General features: G+C 35.5%; 1 protein-coding gene and 1 long non-coding RNA gene across 5 annotated transcripts; both read left to right on the top strand.

The window, feature by feature from the left end:
• The first annotated feature begins 582 nt into the window (after positions 1 to 582).
• LOC120006325 (GDSL esterase/lipase At5g03610-like) lies at positions 583 to 6,352 on the top strand. Of its 4 annotated transcripts, none has more exons than XM_038856337.1 (6): positions 600 to 717; positions 4,268 to 4,459; positions 4,621 to 4,901; positions 5,154 to 5,457; positions 5,556 to 5,774; positions 6,052 to 6,352. In XM_038856337.1, the coding sequence occupies exons 1-5, from the start codon at positions 651 to 653 to the stop codon at positions 5,723 to 5,725; spliced, it is 1,014 nt and encodes a 337-aa protein (XP_038712265.1). In that variant the 5' UTR covers positions 600 to 650; the 3' UTR covers positions 5,726 to 5,774; positions 6,052 to 6,352. The 4 variants fall into 4 exon arrangements, with proteins under 4 accessions (XP_038712263.1, XP_038712262.1, XP_038712265.1 ...); XM_038856338.1 differs by lacking the exon at positions 600 to 717 and adding an exon at positions 4,090 to 4,168; XM_038856335.1 differs by lacking the exons at positions 4,268 to 4,459; positions 4,621 to 4,901; positions 5,154 to 5,457; positions 5,556 to 5,774; positions 6,052 to 6,352 and adding exons at positions 821 to 1,012; positions 1,164 to 1,429; positions 1,504 to 1,807; positions 1,905 to 2,228 and having other exon boundaries at positions 583 to 717.
• Positions 6,353 to 14,141: 7,789 nt separating this feature from the next.
• LOC120004827 lies at positions 14,142 to 15,879 on the top strand. Its single transcript, XR_005469650.1, has 3 exons — positions 14,142 to 14,223; positions 15,164 to 15,229; positions 15,311 to 15,879. It is a non-coding gene; the product is annotated as an uncharacterized LOC120004827 (long non-coding RNA).
• Positions 15,880 to 18,477: the final 2,598 nt, after the last annotated feature.

Raw genomic sequence — 18,477 nt, 5'->3', positions numbered from 1 at the left:
CTACTAACCCTGACAGATCTTCACCTTTTTGTTTGTCCTGCTGGATTGGGAAAGCAAAACACCTGTTCATTTTGATGCATAGATGCTTGCTTGTATATATGTAAGTTTTGATTAGTCCCCTTATCAAGTAATAATACTTTGAATTAAGCTTTATTAGATTGGCATTTTGTCAACTAGCCATTGTGTCTTATCAATCATTGATGGTTTACAACACTATCATATATAATTTACATTTTTTTAAAAAAGAAAAAGTATACAACTTGGAAGTTGAATGATGCTGCTGCTTTCCAACAACTAAAGAGTGATTTGTCAATTAGAAGTGGTTCGGTTGGTAATCAGTTGGGTTAGTTATATGTGTGTCTAAAATTCAATTTCAATGAAGAGCATATTTCTCATTGGTATTTAAAAAAAAAACAAAAAAAACTAAAGAGTGATTTGGAGGGTTACAGATTATTCGGATCTCAATCATTTGAATTAATTTTTCAAATCACAAAATCCAATGGTCTTGGGGAATCAATCCATAAAAAATTCCATGAGAGGTTAACATATCACATGTAAGCGTGTCTAATCTAATCAATCATTCTTTCAAAATTCTTTCTTTCATTCTTTTATATTCAAAGAGAGGAGGAAGTCAGAGACTGTGTTCTCCAATGGAAAACCAAAGAAGCTTCATCTTCTTTTTTCTTCTCTTCTCCTTCACAATCACTAGTTCAGCTGGTATTTATTTATGTATATGTACTGTTTAGAGAGTCTTTGATTGACTACTTGTATGTCTGGTCACTTCTTATTTTTTTTTTCTCATTAATTTGTGTATTTGAAGGTCATGCAATCCAAGAACTACATAAACAGCCCTATAAGGCTGTTAAACTGTTTGTGTTTGGAGACTCATATGCCGATACCGGGAATCGAAACAAAGCAGATAGTAGTTCATGGATGGAGCCTTATGGTATCACTTTCCCTGGTAAACCGGCAGGCCGATTCTCTGATGGTCGCGTCCTCACCGATTATGTAGGTACACATATCCATCTCATAATACTCTGCCTTCAGTTTTCAACTAACAGCGTAGCGTTTAGGTTTTAAGGTTTAGGATTTCGATTCTGACAAATGTTTGGGATTGAAGCTTATTTGTTGTTTTGGGTTGTGTGTACCAGCTTCTTTTCTGGGAGTAAAATCTCCACCGCCATATAAACTGAGAAAGTACGCCACCAAATCACAGTTAGGATATGGAATGAACTTCGCATATGGAGGTAGTGGAGTTTTCAACACAATCTACCATGTCCCAAACATTTCTACTCAAATCAACTTCTTCCAGAAACTACTGGAAGAAATATTGTACACCAAATCCGATCTCAACTCCTCCATTGCTCTGGTATCTCTAGCAGGCAACGACTACACTACTTTCCTAGCTCAAAATGGTGGAAAAACTGAGGTACTTAAGTGTGTTTATGCAATCATACCAAATGTCGATAAACTTATTATGTCAATTCTTTTGGTGGTAAATAGGGGTTTGAGGAATTCACGAGGTCAATGATTAATCAACTAATCAAGAATCTACAGCAAATTAGCGACTTGGGTTTGCGAAGAATTATGGTTACAGCAATCGAGCCTCTCGGATGCTTGCCAACAAGTGCTGCTCTATCTTCCTACAAAAGTTGCAACAAAACTAGCAATGCATCCGCCAAGTTCCACAACAAGTTGTTGAGGAAATCAGTGCATAAATTGAACCAAAAGAGCAGGGGATTCGAGTTTGGGATCTTGGATCTCTACAGAGCATTCATGTCAGCGATCAAGAGATCGCGTCGTTCAGGTGATGATGATGACCGAATTGTATTTAATTACAAAGACTAGTAATTAATTAACACATAGTACTAAAATTTTTTTGTTCTATATTTGTTGTTTGATAGGGATATTGAAGCCATGTTGTGTAGGTGTGACGAATGAGTATTCATGTGGAAGTGTTGATGAGAATGGAGAAAAGAAGTATTTGGTGTGTAGTAATCCCAAATTGTCAATCTTTTGGGATGAAGTACACCCTTCACAAAATGGTTGGCATTCTATTTATTTGTCTCTACGATCAGAACTTCGCAGGCTAAGACTCTAAAACCATTTTCTTCTTCATTCAGAAATACTTTTGTTTCGGTGTTTATCTTTCATTGATGTATTTCTTTTACTGACGAATTGCGCCCATGAAAAACCTTGATACTTGGAGTGATTCATTTCTCAGTCAACTCAGCCTCGATCCATTGAATTGTTTGTTGAAGCTTTTAGAGAAAATTGGGAATATTTCTCCTCTGCATTGATGTTGGATAAATACAAAAATATACGTATCATAAATTAAGGGATGTGGTTATAATAGAAAAACTAGGTAACAACCTACCCTTACTTATCTCCTTATTTAAAATCTATTAACTAAAGCCAATATACTGCTCTAAACAATTAAAATCAAGACTAACAAGCAATAAGACAAATTTTCACAGTCCATCCAACATGGAAGACCACTACACTACCATTCTTAGTTCAGTGGGCTTATTGGATCTCCACTACAGCCCATGCAAGACCACTACAAAAGTACTAACCCATTATCAGCCCAATGACAATTTGTTGGCTCGTGCTTGTTTCAAACTCGCCAAGGTTAGATTTATGGAATTTTGTCTTGTTTTAACAATGTTCATTGTTGTTTTTGCTGATATGTCCAGACACCTCTTGGATGCTTTGATCCGTCCGAACAGTTACCCAAGTCATCTAGATACCTGATGAGATTGTGTAATTTTTTGACAGCTCATATAAATAGAAGATTTGTAGGGTTAATTTTGACCCAACTTGATTTGAGAGCGCCGTCTAGAGAGAGCACTTACAAAGAGTACACTTGAGAGAGATTGGAGGGACATTTGAGAGCGCACTTATAAAGCCTCTACGCATGGACAGTCTTCCTTGATCACGCAACAACATTGTCACCAATTTTAGCGTATCGTTGATTATTATTCCCTATGATTTAGTAATAAATATCAATTCTCAGGCCTACTGTTATCAGCTACGTTCAAATGAGTTTGAGGTTGCATATTTTTTTAATTTATTCTTGCAATACAGTCAAGAGAAGTAAAAAAAAAAAAAGAAGAAGAAAACAAAAAGATGCTGTTTGTCAAAAAAAAAAAGAAATTTGCAATTGTTTTTTAACTATGCCAAAAATATTCTTTCTTGGGTTTGGGTGGCTTTTGTATTCCCATTTGTCATCATCAATCACTCGACTACTGAATCTGACAGATGTTTGGCTTTTTGTTTGTTCTTTTGGATAGGATAATCAAACCAGTAACTATTCACTTTGATATGTGGATGCTTGCTTGTTTGTGTATCAGTGTGTATATATATATATATATATAGGAATTCTCCTATGGTATCCTAAATTAAATGTGATCTTAAAATGAGGTTCTAACTTTTAAAATTCACTTTTAGGGTTTGAAATATTTTTTAAAAAATTTGGGAAAAATTATTTTTTTTGATCGGTCTAACGAATCCAACAATATATTTTTTGTTCGAAATGAAAATCAAATACAACTTGAAATGTATATGAAATGTCTTTTGTTTTATATCCAACGATCCAGAATTATCATGCACTTTCTATAGGGGAATTCCACATATATATACGAACATATCAGGTAATAAAGAGTTTGAAGCTTATAAACGAACATATCAATTCAACACTACCCGTTATATCATCCAATTTTTTTCTATACAATCTACAAGTTATAGAACATGTAATGTTCCATAATCCAATTTTATATATTTATTAACATTCCCTACTCGCATTTTTTTTCTCTAATTAGGACTTATGCCTATTAGCTTGGCATTTTGTCATCTAGCCATCGTGTCTTATCAATAATTGAAGGTTTACAACACTATGATATATAATTTACATTTTTTTTTTAAAAAAAGAATGGTATGTAATTTACATTTACATTTGAATTCTTTTTTCAAATCACAAAATCCAATCGTTTTGGGAAATCAACCAATAACAAAATTCTATGGAAGGTTAATTTATCATTCTTTCAAAATTCTTTCTTTCATTCTTTTCTATTTAAAGAGAAGAAGAGACTGTGTTCTCCAATGGAAAAACCCAGAAGCTTCATCTTCTTTTTTCTTCTCTTGTCCTTCAGAATTACTATTTCAGCTGGTATTAATTGTTTATGTATCTGTATTGTTTAGAGAGTGTTTGATTGACAACTTGTATGTTTAGTAACTTTTCATTTCTCATTGTTTTGTATTTTTGAAGGTCATGCAGGCCAAGAACTACATAAACAGCCCCATAAGGCTGTTAAACTGTTTGTGTTTGGAGACTCGTATGCCGATACTGGGAATCGAAACAAAACAGATAGTCCGTCATGGAATGAACCTTATGGTATCACTTTTCCTGGTAAACCGTCAGGCCGATTCTCTGATGGTCGTGTCCTCACCGATTATGTAGGTACATATCTCAATCTCATAAAACTTTGCTTTCAGTTTTCAGCTAATAGATCAGTAGTGTTTAGGGTTTAGGATTTCGATTTGACAATATTACGGTCCGTGTCAACCATCCCAAATGTTTGGGATTGAAGCTTATTTCTTGTTTTGGATTGTGTGTATCAGCTTCTTCTCTGGGAGTAAAATCTCCATTGCCATATGAACAGAGGCAGCACGCCACAACATCGCAGTTACGATATGGAATGAACTTTGCATATGGAGGCAGTGGAGTTTTCAACACAATCTTCCCTGTCCCAAACATTTCTACTCAAATCAACTTCTTCCAGAATATTCTACTGGAAGAAATGTTGTACTCCAAATCCGATATCAACTCCTCCATTGCTCTGGTATCTCTAGCAGGCAACGACTACATTACTTTCCTAACTCAAATTGGTGGCGAAACCGTGGTACGTTTAGTTTTTATGCAATCAGACCAAATGTGGATAAACTTATGTCAACGAAAATGATAAACATCTGCAGTTGGGATTCCAGTTATCTCAGTTTCTGAGTTAGACGCACAAAATTTAAGTGTATTGTTAGACTACACGTCATGTACATGAAATCATGTGTGTACAACTCTGCAACTGACATAATTGGGATGATACTAGCTGCTGAGATTCCTATCATGACTTATTCAAAAAAGTTTCTTTTGATGGTAGGGGTTTGAGGAACTCTCGAGGTCAGTGATTAATCAACTAATGAAGAATTTAAAGCAAATTAGCGACTTGGGTTTGCAGAGAATTATGGTTATAGCAATCGAGCCTCTCGGATGCTTGCCAAGAATTACCGCTATATCTTCCTACAAAAGTTGCAACAAAACTGTCAACACATTCGCCAAGTTCCATAACGTGTTGTTGAGGAAATCAGTGGACAACCTAAATCGAAAGAGCGGGAGATTCGAATTTGTGATCTTGGATCTCTACAGAGCATTCATGTCAGCGATCAAGAGATCGCAACGTCCAGGTGACGATGACGATGATTGAATTGTGTTTAATTACAAAGAGTAGTAATCAATTAACACATAGTACTAAATTTTGTTTTCTATATTTGTTGTTTGATAGGGATATTGAAGCCATGTTGTGTAGGTGTGAATAATGAGTATTTATGTGGAAGTGTTGATGAGAATGGAGAAAAGAAGTATTTGGTGTGTAGCAATCCCGAATTGTCAATCTTTTGGGATGAAGTACACCCTTCACAGAATGGTTGGCATTCTATATATTTGTCTCTATGATCAGAACTTCGCAGGCTAAGACTCTAAAACCACTTTATTCTCAATACAGGTATGGTACGATATTACTGATGTGGGTTGGTTGTTTTTAGTATCAGCGTATATTTATATTTTTGGGTACCTAAGTAACTGGTATAAAAGGATATAAATCCTAGCCGAATGTACTACTAGAATTCTTATATTGAAAACAGTTGTAGGCTTCGTGGGCATAGACACCTCACCGAACCACGTAAATCTTTTGTTCTTCTTCTTTCTCTTTGTTTTCAATTGTTCTTTATATTGCTCTATTGTCTGATTAAATTAATCCTTTAATCTCTTGGTCCTTGCAGTGTGTATATAAATAAATCCTCACTGCCCAAATGGAAGTGTCCAAAAATACAAACACCAAACACAAAGAGAGGAGTGGAGGACAATGGAGAAGAGGGTGTATCAGTATGATGTTGTCACTCTCACGCTAGTTTTTGTCAGCAACAAACCTGCAGCTACGATGAATCCTATAATTCATGTAGAAAAATAACTATATGATGATCATAAAATAGTGTGCATAAGTGATGGTTGTGATCGCTTGCTTGATTTTCTTCTCTTGTCTCTTTATTAATTAATTAATAAGAAAAATGTGGGGTTTATGCATGGAACAAGTAATTAATTTGGTGCACCGAGTTTAAGGTTTTTTCCTCTTTTTTGTTTTCCATCTTGAGATCAGGAAAATCTTGCTCCAATACCAATTGACTCAATGCGAAAATAAGAGTCGATTAGTTAATTGACGACTATACTGATATGATTTATCAAAAATGTTTGGAATCCACCAATATTATTATTAATTTTTTTGTCGAAGAGCCCTATACATATTAGAAGAGTAAAACTCTAATAGATATAAAATTATCAAAAAGTAGTAATAATAAAATTAAAAATATTAATTTGACTAAAATTTCTATTAACTAAAAAATATATTTAATAACCCAACAAATAATAATATTTAATAACTAAATAAATAAATAATACAAATTTTATCCTACATTATATATCTTTATATATATATATATATATATATATATATTTATATAGTAATAATTTATTATTTGAATGGTAGATTTCAATCACCAACACTAATTTAAAATCAATTTGATTTGAAATAAAGAACAACAGTATCTTGGCCTTGACTTTGCACCAACAAAACCAATTACAATTAATATGATTTTTATGGTGTTTAGTTTTTCTCCAATTACAATTAATAATTGAAGGTCCTTTCTAACTCATTGAATCGGGGTCACACCATAGCCTTATTGTCTGCTGAAAGCTATATTGGGCTAGTTTGGTAGAGTATTTGTAAAGTAGCAGATATGCCAGTAGAAATGGTGGTAGTAGAAATGTTGGACAATTTTAGTAGCAGATATGCTGCTTGATTGCTGGATAGGTGTTTGGTTGAACTTTTACTATTAACATTTGTGTTGTGTAGCATATTGGATAAATTACGTACAGGGGTAACACACATTTTAGTTGTATAGCCATATCCAAACATACAAATTTTATAAAATAAATGAATGTATTTAAATTAATTGGAGATAATAATAAATTATAAAATAATTAATAAATTACCAAGATAATTAAATTTAATTAATACATTATTTATTAATTAAATGAGAAGGATTTTATTAATAATACTATTCACACATGCGTGGAACATATTGCAGTACGAGCAAGACGGTTAGCGGAGGTGAGACTCGATTTCGTACATTTAGGTCATACAAGGGTATATGTAGTAAATCATTAATATACATGGGGCAAGATTGGAAAAAGCTAGGTAAAAAATATGAAATTGTTCTCAGATGGAGCATTTCAAAAAGTAGTGGAAATGTTAGAATAAAATGCCTCGGAATTTGTGTCGTAAAATTGTTGTTTGGCAATCTTGGAGCATTTATACTAGATACTAGTATAAATGCTGGTGAAAATGCCCAACCAAACGGGCCCATTGTTGGAGTCTCGCACCTTCTCCGACGATCATACTCCACACACATATAATGACAAGAAGTAGCAAATACATTACACATATAATGACAAGAATTGTAGTAATCAATGGTCGTCAAATTTAATCAACGATTGTGTTAAGTTCAAATAGGTCAGTTTGCAATTAAGTCACCTGCACCATGGTATTAGGCAAGCACAACTCGCAGAACAACTACAGTATAATGATAGAGCTCCAATAAAGCAACCAACCTTCAAATGACCAAGCTCAGGGTAACCTTCTTCAATCAAAGAGAACAATTCTGTAGACGTGAGTTGTGTATATTGTATCCAGCTGTAATTAGTCTGTAATTAGTCAAGTGTTACGGCACAAATTAGTCAAGTATTACGGCTGTAATTAGTCAAGTGTTATGGCACAAATTAGTCAAGTATTACGGCTGTAATTAGTCAAGTGTTACGGCACAAATTAGTCAAGTATTACGGCTGTAATTAGTCAAGTGTTATGGCACAATTTAAGGAGTAAATTTAGTCTATGTCCAGCTGGTAAGTGGTTGATTAGGTCTGTATAACACTATATATACGTGAGTCAATGAATGAAAAAAATACTTTTGTCCACTATCTGACACTATCTGACATGGTATCGAAGCAGTACGATCGAAAACCATAAAATTTCCTGCTGTCTCTTAAAACTTCTTCTCTACAACTTTGGTTGTCTACTACTTCACGTAAAACTGCTTCTTAACTAATTCTTTTCCTTCACATAAACTTGCACTGTCTTGTCTTCCACTGCTTATTGTTCTCAACTTCCGCTGCTACCTGCTACCTACTACCTACCACCTCTAGATACTTCATCATGTCTGGTAATACAACTGACAACTTCAAGATCTCTCATGAGAAATTAACTGGGAGATCCAATTATGATTCTTGGTCCTGTGCTGCTCGTATGTCCATTGCTAGCAAGAAAAAACTTGGCTATATAACTGGAACAAAGAAGGCTCCTGCTACAACTGATGCTATAGCTTTTGAAACTTGGGAAGAAGAAAACTGTACGGTTCAAACATGGCTTCTTAATGCCATGGAAAATCATGTCCGAGCCCTCTTTGATCGTCTCCCTACTGCTGGCGCTATTTGGAGTGCTGTAGAGAAGACTTATTCTGTAGATGACTTGATTGGTAAGAAACAAGGGAGTCGAGCTTCTCTTGTGACCACCACAACAACTGATGATGACACTGAACTTGAGAAAAAGGACATGTCAGGTAACTTTAGTTTTGCTCTATGTACTTCTGTACCTGCTTGTAATAATGCATGGATAGTTGATACTGGAGCGACTGATCATATGACTAATGACTCTAGAAAATTTACTACCTTCACTAAAAATCACTCCAAGTTTTTTGTCACCACAGCCAATGGCCAAACTGCTCCTGTCACTGGTACAGGAACCATCCAACTTACCCCTACCATTGTCTTATCTAATGTGCTTCTTGTTCCATCTTTAGACCGTGATTTGTTATCTGTGTCTAAACTTATGACTGCCTATTCTTGTCATTTTTTTCCAAAACATTGTATTTTTCAGGATCTTTACACTCAGGAGGAGATTGGGCGTGGTTCTAAGAGAGGGGACTTATGGTACTTCAGTGGCATTGGTTCTGATGTTGTGGCAAATCACACTAGTACCCACCTGTTGAGGAATGAAAAGTTGGTTCGTTTATGGCATCAACGTTTAGGACATCCATCTTTAGGCTATCTAAAACATTTGTTTCCTTCATTATTTAAATCTGACGTGTTTCGTAACTTCAATTGTTGTGAGACCTGTGTTTTTGCTAAAAGTCACCGCAATATTTTTCCCTTAAGTGATTCTGCATCGATAAAACCTTTTGCTTTGATTCATTCTGATGTCTGGGGTCCATCCCAAAATCCTACCTCTGGTGGTATGCGATGGTTCATTTCATTTATTGATGATTGCTCTCGTACTACATGGATTTATTTGTTTAAAAACAAGAGTGACGTCCCTCGTATTGTTAAACAATTTTGTACTATGGTTCAAACTCAGTTTGATACACCTGTTAGGGTTCTTCGCTCAGACAATGGAAGGGAATATGTCAATGAAACTCTTACCACCTTTTTTCAGTCACGTGGAATACTTCACCAGACTTCTTGTCCCTATACTCCACAACAAAACGGTGTGGCTGAGAGACGCAATCGTCAACTTTTGGAGGTTACCCGAGCTCTACTAATAGATAAACATGTTCCAAAATACCTATGGGGGGATGCCTTATTATCTGCCATGTATGTCATCAACAGGGTACCTTCTCGCATCCTTCAATACAAAACTCCACTACAAGTCCTTACTACTCATATGACAATTGCGCCTCCCATTCCTAATCTTCCTCCCAAAGTTTTTGGTTGTGTGGCTTATGTTCATGTTCACCCTCATCAAAGGAGTAAACTTGATCCCTGTGCCATTAAGTGTGTCTTTGTGGGGTACGCTCCTTACAAAAAGGGCTATCGGTGTTATCATCCTCCCACTCAAAAGTTCTATGTAACTATGGATGTTACCTTCAATGAAGATTTGTCCTATTTTTTCCCAAATGCCTATTCTCCTCAGGGGGAGAGTATGAATATGGATATGGATGATAATAGTCATTGGGATCCACTTACAGTCACTCCACCAGAAACTTCCACTCCTCCACCAGATATTCCACCTCCACCATCGACTACTCTTGATGCTGTACCTGAACCGACTACCCATACTTTACCCAGAAATACCACTTCAGCTACTGTGCCCGACTGTCAAGGAACTAGTGATTGGATGCCAACATCTGAAATCAGTCCTGAAACTACCGAGAAACCACAAGAAGACCACGTCCAGAGTCCAAATGAGGTAATTTCTGAAATAAATGATGTTTTATCTAATTCTTCCAATATGCCTGAATTTGAGTCTACTATCCCAGCATATCAGTTACCTGCTCGGACAAACCGAGGCAAGTCAAAACTTCAATATTCTGCCGACTTGAATGCTAAAGCCAAATATCCTATAGGCAATCATGTGTCAACCCATAGAGTACCCAAGTCATATGAGTCGTTTTTATATCAAATATCTACTGTATCTATTCCAAGACAGGTAAAAGAAGCATTAGCAGACACTAAGTGGACTGAAGCTATGGCTGAAGAAATGAGAGCATTACAAAAGAATGATACTTGGGACATAGTTCAGTTATCTCCGGGGAAGAAAACTATTGGGTGTAGATGGATTTTTACTATCAAATATAATGCTGATGGATCGATAGAAAGATACAAAGCAAGACTGGTGGCCAAAGGTTACAATCAGAGATTTGGGGTGGATTATAATGAGACTTTTGCACCGGTAGCAAAGATCAACACTGTAAGAGTATTGTTATCTGTAGCCGCAAATAATGATTGGCCTTTGTTACAATATGACGTAAAGAATGCCTTTTTACATGGTCAGTTAAAGGAAGATGTATACATGGATCTACCACCTGGAGTTTCAGAACAACCTAAAATGGTGTGCAAGTTAAAGAGAGCGTTATATGGCTTAAAACAGTCTCCCCGAGCTTGGTTTGGTAAATTTGCTTTGTCAATGAAAAAGTTTGGATACAGACAAAGTAACTCAGACCATACCTTATTTCTGAAGCACAAGAAAGACAAGGTAACTGCTTTAATTATTTATGTGGATGATATGATATTGACAGGGAATGATAGTGTTGAGATAGAAAATTTAAAAAAACTTCTGTCAAATGAATTTGAGATGAAAGAACTTGGAGAATTGAAGTACTTTCTTGGCATAGAGGTGATACGGTCAAATCAAGGAATATTTCTTTCCCAGAGAAAATATATCCTAGACTTATTGACTGATACAGGGATGCTTGCTTGCAAACCAGTTGACACACCAATTGAACAAAATCATAAGCTACATGAAGACCTGGGAGAGGTTCCTACCAACAAGGAGAGGTATCAACGTCTAGTAGGCAGATTAATTTATCTATCTCATACTAGACCTGATATTGCTTATGCTGTTAGTGTGGTAAGTCAATTCATGCATACACCTAGTGAGAGACATATGGATGCAGTCATTCGAATTCTTCGATACTTGAAGAGTGCACCTGGAAAAGGTGTCATGTTCACAAAGAATGGTCACTTAGATGTTGAGGGTTATACTGATGCTGATTGGGCAGGTGATAATACAAATAGACGTTCTACTTCAGGTTACTTCACTTTTGTTGGAGGTAACCTTGTTACGTGGAGAAGTAAGAAACAAAAGGTTGTCTCTCGATCAAGTGCAGAGGCTGAGTATAGAGCAATGTCCTATGGAATATGTGAATTATTGTGGATTAAATATTTGTTGAGAGATCTCGGGTATAAGCCGAGTTCTGCTATGTCCTTGTACTGTGACAATAAGGCTGCGATTGCTATTGCACATAACCCGGTACAACATGACCGCACCAAACATGTGGAGGTAGATAGGAACTTTATCAAAGAAAAACTAGAAGCACAGATTATTGATGTACCATTTGTGAAGTCTGAAGATCAGTTAGCTGATGTCTTGACAAAGGCGGTTTCTAGTGTTGTGTTTTCTAACTCACTTGACAAGTTGGGCATGGTAGATCTTTACGCACCAACTTGAGGGGGAGTGTAGACGTGAGTTGTGTATATTGTATCCAGCTGTAATTAGTCTGTAATTAGTCAAGTGTTACGGCACAAATTAGTCAAGTATTACGGCTGTAATTAGTCAAGTGTTATGGCACAAATTAGTCAAGTATTACGGCTGTAATTAGTCAAGTGTTACGGCACAAATTAGTCAAGTATTACGGCTGTAATTAGTCAAGTGTTATGGCACAATTTAAGGAGTAAATTTAGTCTATGTCCAGCTGGTAAGTGGTTGATTAGGTCTGTATAACACTATATATACGTGAGTCAATGAATGAAAAAAATACTTTTGTCCACTATCTGACACTATCTGACAAATTCTTCCCAAGCTCCAGTATCAATTTAAAAATGAAAAAAAAAGACTAGAAAATTGAAAATTTATGGTGGTTGTTTGGGTTCTTCCCGAGCTCCAGTCAAACCCATATTAGAAGTTCCAAAACCAATTAGGCGACAAGGCAGCTAATCTAGACCATAGAGCACAAACCCATGGTTAGGAAAACCAAAACCACAAGTCTAGAGCCAAAAGAAAGGCTTCAGACCTATAGAACCCACAAAACCACTGAATAACCCCAACTCCAAAATAAGTAGAAGAAAAACAACAACCCATCCAGCAAAACAAAAAACACTCAACAGATGAGAAAGCACATAACCTTAATGAAACATTTAAGTGCCAAGTCCATTCTTGATTGCTTGCCAGGACCTCAACAATCGGAGACCTTGAAGGTGTGGCTTTGGTCCGAATCTGGACTATGGTGATGTGGAAGGGGAAGCGGAGGGGGAGGGGGAGCGTGACGGCGGTGGGGAGGGAAAGATTAAGGAGACATATTTTTCATTTTTAAGAATCCATTTTATTTTTTATATTCCAAGTGTCTTTTTTATTTTAAATTTAAAAAAATTAATAACACATCAGTAAATTCCAATAAACAATTGACCAGAATTGGATTAGAGTGGCCTAATTGCTTAAATTTAGAATATTGAGTGACCTAATTTAAATTTTTTATCTTTGCGTGACCTAATTACAAACTGACCTATCTTTAAGTGACATATTTGAACTTAATCCATCAACGACCACATTTTTTTTTTAAAAATACCACAGAGAATTACGTTTGTGGTTGGAATTCATCGATCACATGTTTAATATATGGTGTTTTTTTTTTTAATGAAATTACATTTGTCCTAACAATCTTAGATGTGATATATATAAAATGATCGTCGATCGATTAACGACAAGACACAGTAATCAATGGTGTGGTAGAGGGGTCTTTTGGTCATGGCCCCCGTGCATAGGTGACTATTGACAACACAAAGCATTTTATTTGTCAATAGAAACAAAAGGAACAGTATCCTTAGCTAGGCAGCTAGGTTTTACATATCTTTCAATGAGTGGACCCCACAAAGATTTAACATGTCACCCATTAATCATCAACAATAAACTCATCACTTATTTTATTTAAAAAAAAAAAACCTTATCACTTAATCCTTTTAATCTCTTGGTTCTTGCAGTTTGTCTTTGTATAACCACAAACACAAAGAGATGAAGACAATGAAGAAGAGATAAATCCTACTGTCCAAATGAAGTGTCCCAAACTAGAACCACAAACACGAAGAGATTACAACAATGAAGAGCGTGATGACATGTGCTCACTACGTAGCGCTTAGGTCATCAAATGTAAATCCAAAGATGTCATCGCATGGAGTATTCACCATCACTCTCAAGGATCCGGATTGAATATTGGATAAGAAGTCAAGTTGAATACTCTAAACCAAGCGCTTGTGCGAGGCAACCCATGTTGGGATTGTTCCATCCTTATCTTTTACTTATTTTTATTTTCACCTGCTGCTGCTCTGAGGATATTGCATAATTCAAGTGTGGGGTGAGAATTTAAGTCTTTCTATTTAGTTTTGCTTGTTAATTTTTTTTTTACTTCAATGCCTTATGTCGTGTCATTCATGAGTATATTTGGATGAATTTTTGATGCTTTGATGGATCTTGCTATGGGCATCTATCCAATTGGATTTTTCTATCTTGAGTTTTGTTCTATTCATTGTGTTCCTTCTAAAATTGAACACTTGCACAAAACACTTGTTTGTGAGGCATGAAATACAAGTTGATTTTGGCTATTTGTGGTTGTTTTGAGATCCATTATAATTCTGAATAACACTACTTGAGTAATAAAAAAAATTAGAGAAGAAAAAAAAAAGTTGTACTTGTGAATAATTGGATTCTTCATCGGTTTTCTACAGAGTAATCGGTCCTCTTGCCTCAGTAAGCGGTGAGTTTTACGTAAAAAGATAGGAAAACCATGTTAGAATACCTTGGTGACTAGTTTAGCCTCGTAAGCTTTTTGACTCGAGTATCGGGTGTCTTAACACCTAATACCCTAAACCCACTGGATTGGGAGTCATTGGTTAAAAGCTCATTACCTGGGTTGATTAGAAAGTTTAAGGGGGCTAAGCGTTGCACAAGTCACCTTTTGAAAAAAAATTTAAAAATAGTTATGAATGAGGTATGAATAAATGCTTAGGTGTGTTTATTTTACGATACTAATTGTTCTTCAAAGACTAAGTTGCCTTTGTTAAGTTCATATTGAAGCCAAACATATAAGTGCAATCCGTGACGCACATCACTTAATGGAATCTATTTAACATGGTGGATAAGATAAGATTCATGAAGAAATGCTCTTATTGGTTTTGAATGTCCTGATACTTGGTTTGTTTGTGTGGATATGATTGCAAATACACATTCGCATTATACTCTTGTTAATGACATGATTTGGCATTGTGGTAACTTAATGTTTGTGGGTGTCGTTCTAGTAAACCATCAAGAGACAGAACTCCTCCGACTAGGGACACCTAGAGGTTTAAAGGCTTGTGATACATGTAAGTGTCATCATCATTCTTATCCTTGAATGCAATTGAACTATAATAATGCCTAAGTTATTGCAAATGTTTGCATTTCAGGATTCAATAGCTAAAGTGTAGCAAAAAGGACAACAATATGCATTGAAGTGAGAAGTGATCGATCATTTTTTAGGAGTGATCGATCGGCCAGCATCAATAGAATCTCCCCTAAAAAACACAGGGCCTTGCCAATTGAGCACTATGCAAAAGTGATCGATCAGGTATTAAGTTGAAGTTTACATCACCAGTCCAGTGATCGATCCACTACCCAAACTGATCGATCGCTCGCACCCATATCTAACTTTTAAAATCAGCGTTGTTTTGCGAATTTAAACCCCAATTAAATGGGTCCAGCGAGAAAATGAAGATTTTGACCAAGGATAAAGTTGGGATTACAAAGGGGATATAAAAAGTTCTTTGGGAGACTTTTTTGGGGTATCATGCTTACTTTGAGAGAAGGAGGAGCAACAAAGGAGGAAGAAAGTAGGAAAAGGAAAGAGTTTTGATGGAGATTTTCAGTGTTTTCTCTTATCTCTTGTATTTATGATTTCTCTTTACATGGTCTTCATGTATCTAGCGACTTTGAGGAACTAATCCTCTAACTAGGATTCTAATGGAACCCCATCTTTGATAATTCTATAAACTTGGTTTGTGATTCTTGATTTCTCTTTTGTCATTGATTATCTATGGATGTGTTTAATGCTTTTGGATGCTTGATCACCATCCAAATGATTGGTTACCTAGGTTGAGATCGGAAGGAGATACCTACGGTTGCTTCTCACCATAGATGAATAGATGACGTAGGGTGCATGAACCATAGAATATAGGTGAATGACCTATGCAATTGTTATACGATTATCCACCATTCTTAATGGGTTTTCGATATTTGAATCTGAATGTTAGGAATAATAGGGATAAGTATTGAAAATACTTTTTGGTGTAACCAAGAATGGAGTATTGAATAGGAAAGGAAAATCGATTTTTAACAATTGAATTGAGAATTTAGGATTAACGAACCAATGGAGTTGAATTGGATAGATGGTGGTGACATTAGATGCCCTAGTGTTTGAATATTTGATTTAATTACTTGGGTTTAGTGTGATAGTATTGTTTTAGTCTACTTGTTAATTGTTTTAATTGCTTGTTTCATGTTAGTTGTTAGACAAAATGCAAACTCGGTTTTTCAAATTGTTGGACCTAGGACACACAAGAGGGGGGTGAATTATGTTCCCAAATTCCTATTAGGAATACTCTAATACAAAATCGTCACACAAGCACAAAGATCAAATAAGCATGCACTACAAAATAGGTTTTGAACCGTGTGACTACTAAGTTAACAAAAGTATTATATGTCCAAGTTGTCAATAATAGAACTATTAGCCAAACCTTAATAATATTTGAAACCAAAACAATAATCAAGTATCGTATTACAAATCATCTATGAAAGATAACATGACAATCGTGATTTCAAATATGTTATACTAGAAAATGATTAGATTTAGTTTGAAATCAATGGCTTTGAAAAATATCAGACTTATGACAAGTATTCAATCAAACATGCAAGACAAGTAATAAAATGAAAAATGCAAAAAAAAAGAGCACGCAATCTATTTTTATAGTAGTTCGGAACACTCTCCTACATCTACTCCCTAAGCACCATGCTTAGGATTTTAATCCACTAGGGAAATACAATGGTCTTTTTGGAATAAACCACCAAACTCGAAGGTTTTTTTAACAAGTCACCTCCTGACTTTTTACACACGTGATTTTAAAGACAAATCATGAAACTTTCACAACTCACAAAGAGAATACCCACAAAAGGGTATACAATGAAGAACAAGGTTCCACTCAAAGTGTTTGGAACTCTCAGTATTTTTGTATAGCTCACGGGTAGAATAGTGATTTAGAATATAGGAGCTTTTATATCAACAAACAATGAATATGACTTTTAGCTCACGGTTTGAAGAACTTAGTATGTAAGCTTGCTTGCTTGAAAGAGAATGAGATAGTAGAAAGAATAGGCTAGAAAAAGATGGCACCTGTTCTTCTTTTCTCCACATGATGCACCGCTCCCATGTATAGTGAGAGACTCCAATTTCATCCCCTTATTTTCTCCTAGAAACAAGGAAAGAATAATCTCTTGTTTAATGTGCAAAAGTCTTCTCAATCTCTCCCTTTGAGGTAAGCAATCTTCTTTGATAAAATAGGAAACAAATTATTCTCTTGAATGTAGAAAGATGGCCGACTAAGATTGCATGGTTCTCTTCAATCTTGAATTTCAAAGTTGGCGCTTGAGGCATCATTAAGGGCAGAAAATCTTCTCTTTTTATCATTGAAAACTCCTTGATTTTTCCCTTGTAAAAAGTATTGCTTGATTGATATGGGAGGCTTGCATGATCAATTAGAAAATCGGCTCTTGTTGGAAACAAAATCAGCATTTATCAATATGGAAACTCCTCTTGATATCCTTCTTCATTCTTGAAAATTGGCTCTCTCTTCATATGGTAAAATAATCAACCTTAAATGACAAAAGTCTTCTCTCCACATTCCAATCTTAGCGTCCACGATTCTAGGTCTTGTAAAGATGGAAACTTAATTCTTTTCACAATAGAGAAAACTTTGCCAAACATATAAGGAAACAAATCATCTCGAATAATCTCCAAAAGTCTTCTTCTCTTCTCCATTCGAAATTCAAATGACTAGGAGACTTTTATTTCCTTGAATCTTGGTTGCATATAAGGCAAGTAAATTTCCTTCTTTAATCTCCAAAAACTCTTCAAATCAAAAGTCTTCTTTTGGAAACCAAATCAATCACTTGATGCAATCACACGCCTAGTCCATATATGACAATATTTACTTCAAATGTTGCTGAATAATTAATTTCTAATTGAAACTTGATCAACTTCTCTTCAATAAATGTAACTTATCTTCAACTTATCCAACTTGGCACTTTCCATAAATAGGTTGAACTTTTCAATTTTAGAACAACCTCTTATAGTGGATTTAGCAAGGTGTTTAGGTATTTCTTAGCACTTCCTATCCTAGGTCTTCCAAGACCACTCTTGGACTGCCGGAAAGACACGTATAAAAGTTGAACCTGAAATGATCTTAAAAATGCTTGTAAACTCGTTTGAGCTTCATGCTTGAAACATAGGTTAGTCACGTTCAAATAATCCAAATTTTAGTATGGAACACATAATCACATATATATAAATATTCATGTAAAG

Source organism: Tripterygium wilfordii, chromosome 9 (genome assembly GCF_013401445.1).
Source record: "Tripterygium wilfordii isolate XIE 37 chromosome 9, ASM1340144v1, whole genome shotgun sequence".
NCBI lineage: Eukaryota > Viridiplantae > Streptophyta > Magnoliopsida > Celastrales > Celastraceae > Tripterygium > Tripterygium wilfordii.
Note: the sequence above shows the minus strand (reverse complement) of the source record. Positions and strands in the feature narration are given on the sequence as shown.

Excerpts from the sequence above, each read along its gene's own strand:
- LOC120006325 (XM_038856334.1), top strand. The coding sequence starts at position 651 with ATGGAAAACCAAAGAAGCTTCATCTTCTTTTTTCTTCTCTTCTCCTTC. Across the intron at positions 1,013-1,151 it reads CGTCCTCACCGATTATGTAG|CTTCTTTTCTGGGAGTAAAA; the intron begins GTACACATATCC and ends TGTGTGTACCAG. Across the intron at positions 1,808-1,904 it reads CAAGAGATCGCGTCGTTCAG|GGATATTGAAGCCATGTTGT; the intron begins GTGATGATGATG and ends GTTGTTTGATAG.